At 41.5% G+C, this 8366-nt stretch overlaps 1 protein-coding gene across 1 annotated transcript in view; it reads right to left on the bottom strand.

Annotated features, from left to right (window-relative positions):
- Nucleotides 1-1867: 1867 nt before the first annotated feature.
- The window catches only part of OCA2 (OCA2 melanosomal transmembrane protein), a 358711-nt gene continuing 352212 nt past the window's right edge, over nucleotides 1868-8366 (bottom strand). Inside the window, exon 23 of the mRNA XM_003800169.1 lies at nucleotides 1868-1952. Coding sequence (XP_003800217.1) covers nucleotides 1868-1952 — 85 coding nt within the window. The remainder of the gene's footprint in view (nucleotides 1953-8366) is intronic.

Raw genomic sequence — 8366 nt, 5'->3', positions numbered from 1 at the left:
ATGTGGAGTTGAGAAGGTGGAGTTGAGGGAGGTGGAGTTGAGGATGTGGAGTTGAGGGAGGTGGAGTTGAGGAAGGTGGAGCTGAGGGAGGTGGAATTGAGAAGGTGGAGTTGAGGGAGGTGGAATTGAGGAAGGTGGAGCTGAGGGAGGTGGAGTTGAGGGAGGAGGAGGTGGAATTGAGAAGGTGGAGTTGAGGGAGGTGGAGTTGAGGAAGGTGGAGCTGAGGGAGGTGGAGTTGAGAAGGTGGAGTTGAGGAAGGTGGTGGGGCCAAAGCAAGCCAAGCCCCTGAGGCCTGCATGTAAACGTCAGGGAAGGCTGAGGGGGTGACAGAGAGGGAGAAAGGGTCTAGGCACCAGCAAGGTGAGGCAGCAGGTGGGGAGATGAAGGGAGGAAAGGAGGATGTGAGCTGAGCTACATGGAGGAAGACTCCATGGCCACCTGTAGGCATGGCAATGAGGGGCAAGAGAGGATGCCACTCCTTTTAGTAAAGGGCTGAAGGGACATCTAGGTTTTAGGGTGGCCAAGAAAGAGGGTCCGAGCAGGAAGGTCTGGGGGTTCCTTCCCTGCACAGTCTGAGGCCCAGGCCCCTCCACAGCATCCAGCCAGGTGTGCTGGGAGGCATCTGCATGATGTCATCCAAGTCCAGGATTTAAAATAGAAATGAGGCTGCATGGAAGCTTTGCTTCCCAGGAATCCAAAGGCCATATTCTCTTAAACTCTCCCAGCCTTTCAGGAAGGTAGCAGGCTGCCAATTCACAAGAGAAAGGGCACCTGGGGGTGTGAGTGACAGAAATGGGACCAGAAACGTCCCTGACGTCTTAGCGCCCTTAGCATCTTAAACCTTTAGAAGTCTTTATATGGTGATCATGTCTGAACAGAGTTCCTGGTAGATGTTTTCATCTCAAGGTATCATGCACAGAAGGCTGAAAACCGAAGAGGTCCCTCTGGGCATCACCAGGGACAAGGAGGCAGAGCCAGCAAGGCCCTTTGTTCTCATTACTCCTGTCCTATGTGGAATTCTCCAGAAAAGAACCACAATACAGCATTGACAGAACTGCCAGAGTCTCAGAAGCCCAGCCAAGCAGAGGGTATTTACTGCACTTGTGTATTGATGGAAATAGCATAGACACTCCCCAAACAGAGAATCATTGCTTTAGGCTGTTAAATATGTAAACCATTATTTTAAAGGCATCTGTAATCTTTCCACAAGTCAAATTTCTGGACTTCTAATAGATAACTTAAAAACTCCAGACATAAAAATATAAATGGGTAAAATGCAAGTTGATACCATATAAACTATTAAAAAGCCAAGAAACTAATACATTCTAAAAACATTTGTCAAGAAACAGTTTACAGTTTATTTTTTTAATACAGAAAATATTTCCTTAAAAGCAGTGTACCTTTTCCCAGAAACAGTCTCTATGTAGAGGGCATACAGTTTGAAGGCCGATTATTTTAGCATGAAAAGCGATTGTATGAAGAGAAATCGTGCGTGTGCCACCCCAGGAGAAGTGGCATTGAAGCAGAACAAGCAGTGATGGGCGGGTCTGTGTCCTTTCCTACATAGAACAGCAAGAAGTACTTTGAAATATACCTATTTTTCTGTAGGGGAATCTTGAGTGAGTTATCTCGTCTTTCCTGTTTTGTTCTTGTGGAGAGAGAACAGGCAGCAGAAGCCAAGATCTCCCAGCGTCCACTTGGGCAGGAGCCTGAGCAGCCAAGGTCTTTCCCAGGGTGGCTCTGCTCTGACTCATCTCCAGAGTGAGCACCATATTTTCCTCCCAAGAGTGGTGTCAGGGTAGTTTTCTGACTGATGTTTGTGGAAGATCAAGTTTCCCTTAGTCTTCAGGCAGTGAGTGGGGATCTGCTAGTCCCAGCCCACCACCACGTGAGCAATGAGCAGGTAGCACATCCCCACGGTACAGGACACCACCATCATCGGGAAGCCCAGTCTGGAATGCAGAGAGGGAGACCGGTTATGACATCGCGCATCTAGGAGCACCATACGGGCTGGTTTTTACAACATGTTACTCTAAGAGAATATGGCCTTAGGATCTCCATATACACACAAAGTTCATCACTTTTCATTCCTAGAAATCAGAAGTTGGTTTTAGCCTGGGTCGTATGGGTGCATGCTTCTGCTAACATCACTACTGGATGCAATTTCATGTGAGAACTGTTCAGCATTTTTCCCATTGTTAAAGGGTGTTTGCAGCCTCCATTCACAGCATGAACAGGCCAGCCTTTCCTCACTGTCAATGTTGAGTGCAGGGCTACTCTAAATCTCTGGATGTTTCCTGCAACAGTGTCATCTTCCAATACACCTTCTCTGAGGAATTCCCACAGAGGTCACATTCCTGCAGACTCCCAAAATCCTTCATATTCAAAGCTGTGGGGAGCTTAAGAAGTAGGTTTGGAAACTAAGGCTAGGTCTTTCAAAGGAGGTAAGAGGGAAGACTAGGATTCTCTTGGGCACTGGAGAGGTGGAAGACGTGTGCCCAAGTAAGCACCAATACGACAGTTGTGCTTTGCTCCTGTGAATTCATACCCTGGCCTACAGATACTGACAGATTCCCATCAGCATTTGGAATCTGAGCTCTGCAGCCACTATTTAGTTCTGCTTTGTCACTCAGAAAGGTCCCTGCGCAGATTACAGTTTGGGTTTCAAAAGGCTTAAAATTTCAGGGAAAGGTAGAGTTCAAGAAAGAAATCCATCAACAAGAACGTTGTGTGTGACAATCACGAGGCCCATGGCAATCTCCCTTCCTGGCTGTGTGTTTGAGGAAAAGCCCCTCAGAAAGAGCAGAGGTCTCTCTGCAGAGCCGTGAGAGAGCCTGAAGCCACACACCTGAGTGAAATAGCCTTAAATTCTACAGTAGACACAGGCATTTCAGCAAGGTAGGAGGATTATCTTCATTTCTCTTCTGAACACCTTTTATTTTACGAAAGAAAGAAGGAAAGGAAGGAAGGAAGGGAGGGAGGGAGGGAGGGAGGGAGGGAGGGCAGGCACATGTAACAGATTTCAGAAAAATGATTTCAATTTTTTAAAGCTTTGTGAACTTGGTTTTGAAAACAGCTAAACATGTTTGTAAAAAGTCAGCCTTTTTTATTGAATTCTGGAGAAACACAACCCATGGCTGAGTCTGATCAATTCCAGGCATCACAAATATCATCGCCAGCCTTCATAGAGACAAGCATTTGTGCTGCTGTGACAGATTGTGTAGAACAAGTCAATCTCAGGTAAGATGTTGAACGCCTCTGCTGGGGCTCTGAGACTGTGCTCCAGAAGCAAATCTGCCTTGCCAACTGTGGATCCCACAAAAAGCAGAGCTTGTCCCTGAGGAGTCCAAGCCTGAAGGAAACTCCTTATGGATGGGTTTGGATGGATTTCTGTTCCCAAGTGAGATCACTGGTGTCTCAGGATGCCCCCACCCCTGAGAAGGCACATCACCCAGGCACTGATGCCAGAGTTCAGACTCCATCAGAAACACACAGTTCCTTCCCAAGTCTAGACACTGTGACAATCTCTACACACATGAGGACTGTGTGAGTTCACACCTGCCAATCCCTGAGAACAGTGCCCGGCCACATAATGAGCCCTCAACAAGGGTGAGCCACATGCTCCTTGTTGGGGCATGAATTGTGTTTAGTGGTAAGGAATTCAACTATGCAAATACTTGAAGGGTTTGTTGGAAAAGAGAGAATGTAACCATTTTACTCTCAAACTAAAAGCTATACAAATATAACAGGTTTCTAGTTCTGGAGCAAGATGAAATTAATGCATTTCTTCTTATCCCCCTGCTAAATGCAGCCAATAAGCAGTGCATAAAACAAATATAGGGAGTTGGAGAGCTGACAGCACATCAGCTGAGGACTTCAGAACCCTGAAAAATGCCATGGCAGTGAATATCCTTTTTGTTTCCCCTCAGACATCCTAGTGCTTGGAAGCCAAAGAGTGGGAAATGTCAATGGATGGTAGACAAACAAAACAAAAACAGGCAGAGGAGGAGACAGACTCCTAGATAATAACTATGCTGTTCCTGTCAAATACCACAGGGAAAAACTTTTTAAGGTTGTAGCCCACCCCGAGCCCCTTGGCAAAAGCCAAGCCGGGAACCAGGACTTCCAAGCCCTCCTGCCTTCTCTCCTGTAGTGTCAGTGAGGACCACGTGGGGATACCAGAATTCTCCCTCATCTGGAGGGAGAGAGGTCCTCTTTCCCTTGGGTATGGTGGTTTCAAAGGAAACCTAGTAGGACACCAAGACTTTTATCACCTTTCAGAAGCAATAAGGCCTCACTCCCTCCCCCTAAATGTCAGCAAGTTGAAGGTCACATGGAGAGAAAAATGCCCCTGCCCTCTATGTGGTAGGGACAGGGACCTGCTGAGGACCCACATTCCCACCCTGCTTGGCAGTAAGGGGTTTCCCCACATACTGACATCAACAGAGGCACCGGGGAAGCCTGGACTTCCAATCCCACCCAGAAAAAGTGGGGAGATGGCCTCCTACCCCACTAGCATGGGGTCAGAGGAGGTCTGCAAAAATGTAAGGCTTACATGAGATCCATGTGTCATAACACATTACTGAAGATGTGAAGGATGTGATGGAAAATCTCCCATCATCCTAAGAACCAGCAATGTTTTAAGTTGAATGAGAAAAGATGATCAACAGTGCCAACACTGATGTGATAAGGTGTTAAAGTTACATGACAAGGAATTCAAAACAGTCATCATAAAAAGTCTTCAGCAAGCAATCACAAACACAATTGAAACAAATGAAGAAACAGAAACTCTTCAGAAAAGAAATATAAGATATAAAGGAGAACCAAATGGAAATTTCAGAAATAAAAACAGAATGGAAAAATAAAACAAGCAGAAGGAATTAAATAATAAAGATAAGAGCATAAATCCATGAAATTAAAAACAGGAAAACAGTAGAGAAAATCAATAAAATGAGCTAAAATATCCATAAAGTTAACCCACTTCTAGAAAGACTGACAAAGGGACAAAAGAGATAAAAGGCAAAGATAACATCGGTGAAACAGGGAACTCAAAGCAGGCACCACGGACACTGAAAGGATAGAAGGGGAGCACTGGCCAAGCATGGTGGTTCATGCCTGTAGTCCCAGCTTCTCAGGAGGCTGAGACAGAAGGATCTCTTATGCCCAGAATCTGAGGTTGCTATGAGCTATGATGCCATAAAACTCTAGCCTGGGCAAAAAAGAGTGAGACTCTGTCCCCAAAACAGAAAAAGGAATAGTATTTTAAAACTTTACATATTGAGAATTATTTTTTAAATGAGTGCTATGCAAGCATTTATTTATATTTCTATTTTATGTGTAACTCTTCTAAAAGTTACAAAATAAGTTATTTATTTTGTATACAGTATATGCTTGAATGCAGTATATGCTTTTAAACCAGGTAAGTTATTAGTCATGTACAGATAATTCCTTTTTTTTTTTTACATATAAATTGTATTTATTTGGTTTCCAATTTTTGCCTTCACAAAATCAAAAAGGCTTAAAATTTCATAACAATAACAATGTTTAAGATAAGGACTAGAAACAAAAACCTCATAAAGAATGAACGAAGATACATGCATTCAGAAAAGAAATCAGACAATTGCTGCAACAAAATATTGAGTAATCATAATAATAATGCAAAAAAGTAACATTCACATTGTCAAGTAAAAGTATGTCTATTATAGAATGCTTTGACTCTGAGGTTCAGTATGAGTCATCAGTTAACTTCTTATTTTTTTGCCAAAGTCTCAAAAAGTAGACAACTAATATTTATAAATCAAGATAAAAGATAATTTCAAAAGACAGATCATGCCAACTCTTAAAGACAACAGAAAAAGGAGAAATACTTCAAAGTCATTCTACTTCATCTGAATACACCTGATATTAAAATTGGAAAAAATATATTATAAAAGGAAATTACAAACATATTTCACTTATAAATGAGGACACAGTATTCTAAACAACATATTAACAAGTTGAATTAAAAATTAATGTTTAAGTAATGTACTTTAGTCAAAATTAAATCCAGTTTATGTGAGAATTAGTCACTATTTTTTTTTCTTGTCCTTACCCTCACCCCCTCCCTCCTTCTGTCTGCTCTCCCCTTCCCCCATGCCCCACCATGTCATTAATTGTCCTCATATCAAAGTTGCATACAGAGAATTCATACTTCTCCATTCCTGTGATGCTTCATAAGAATAATGTGTTCCACCTCCATCCAGGTTAGTACGAATGCTGCAAAATCTCCATTTTTTTAATGACTGAATAGTATTCCATGGTATACATATACCACAGCTTGCCAATCCATTCCTGGGTTGAAGGGCATTTAGGCTATTTCCACATTTTAGCGATTGTAAATTGAGCTGTGATAAATAGTCTAATACAAGTGTCTTTATAATAAAAGGTTTTTTTTTCCTTCTGGATAGATGCCCAGTAATGGAATTGCAGGATCAAACAGGAGGTCTAGGCTGAGTTCTTTGAGTTTTCTCCATACTTCCTTCCAAAAAGGTTGTATTAGTTTGCAGTCCCACCAGCAGTGTAAAAGTGTTCCTTTCTCTCCACAACTGCACCAGCAGCTGCCGTTTTGAGATTTTGTGATATAGGCCATTCTCACTGGGGTTAGATGATATCTCAGGGTGGTTTTAATTTGCATTTCTCTAATAATTAGGGATGGTGAGCATTTTTTCGTGTGTTTGCTAGTCATTCATCTGTCTTCTTTAGAAAAGGTTCTGTTCATCTCTCTTCCCCATTGATGTATGGGATTGTTGGTTTTTTTCTTGTGGATTAATTTAAGTTCTATATAGATACTAGTTATTAAGCTTTTGTCTGATTCAAAATATGCAAATATCCTTTTCCATTGGGTAAGTTGTCTATTTGCTTTGGTTGTTGTCTCCTTGGCTGTACAGAAGCTTTTCAGTTTAATTACATCCCATTTGTTTATTATTGCTGTTGTTGCTATTGCCATGGCAGTCTTCTTCATAAAGTCTTTCCCCAGGCTGATATCTTCCAGTGTTTTTCCTATTCTTTCTTTGAGGATTTTTATCATTTCATGCCTTAAATTTAAGTCCTTTTCCACTTGAATCAATTTTTGTGAGTGGAGAGAGGTGCGGGTCCAGTTTCAATCTTTTACATGTGGATATCCAATTCTTCCAGCACCATTTATTGAATAGGGAATCTTTCCCCCAGTGGATGTTCTTGTTTGGCTTATTGAAGATTAGACTTTAACAAATGGAAGAACATACCATGCTCATGGCTGGGAATAATCAACATTGTTAAAATGTCTTCTTCCCAGAGCAATCTACCAATTCAAAGCCATCCCTATTAAAATGCCAACATTCTATTTTCAAGACTTGGAAAAAATGATTCTGCATTTTGTATGGAACCAGAAAAAACCCCATATAGTTAAAGCAGTTCTTAGTAATAAAAACAAAGCTGGGGCAGCACCATACCAGATTTTAGGTTGTACTGCAAGGCCATAGTGGTCAAGATAGCATAGTACTGACACAAAAATAGAGACATAGACATTTGGTATCAAATAGAAAACCAGGAAATGAAACCAACAACATATTGAGAATTTTTACATCTATATTCATTAGTGAAATTGGTCTCTGGTTCTCCTTTTTAGTTGGCTCTTTTCCTGGTTTTGGTATCAGGGTGATGTTTGCTTCATAGAACGTGTTGTGGGAGCTCAAACAAAAGCTTGATAACTAGAATCTACAGAGAACTCAAATTAAGCAAGAACAACAACAACAACAAAAGGCCAACAATCCCCTGTATCAATGGGCAAGTGAGATGAATAGAACTTTCTCTAAAGACAGATGAATGGCTAACAAGCATTTTAAAAAATGCTCATCATCCCTTCTTTGATTTGTAAAGAAATGCAAATCAAAACCATCCTGAGATGACAGCTAACCCCAGTGAGAATGGCTCACATCACAAAGACTCAAAGCTGCAGATGCTGGTGGCATGGATGTAGAGAGAAGGGAATACTTTTACACTGCTGGTGGGACTGCAAACTAATACAACGTTTTTGAAGGAAGTATGGAGAATCCTCAAAGAATTCAAACTAGACCTCCCATTTGATCCTGCAATCCCATTACTGGTCATCTACCCAGAAGAAAAAAAAAATCACTTCATCATAAGGACATTTGCACTAGACTGCTTATTGCAGCTCAATTTACAATTGCCAAATTGTGGAAACAACCTAAATGCCTACCAATCTGGAATGGATTAACAAGCCGTGGTATATGTATACCATGGAATACTATCAGCTACCAAAATGGATGGTGACTTTATATCTTATGTATTAATTTGCTTTTTTTTTTCTTTCTTTTTTTTTTTTTTTT

This window comes from Otolemur garnettii, unplaced genomic scaffold (genome assembly GCF_000181295.1).
Source record: "Otolemur garnettii isolate 467f Iridium unplaced genomic scaffold, OtoGar3 scaffold00170, whole genome shotgun sequence".
Lineage (NCBI taxonomy): Eukaryota > Metazoa > Chordata > Mammalia > Primates > Galagidae > Otolemur > Otolemur garnettii.
Note: the sequence above shows the minus strand (reverse complement) of the source record. Positions and strands in the feature narration are given on the sequence as shown.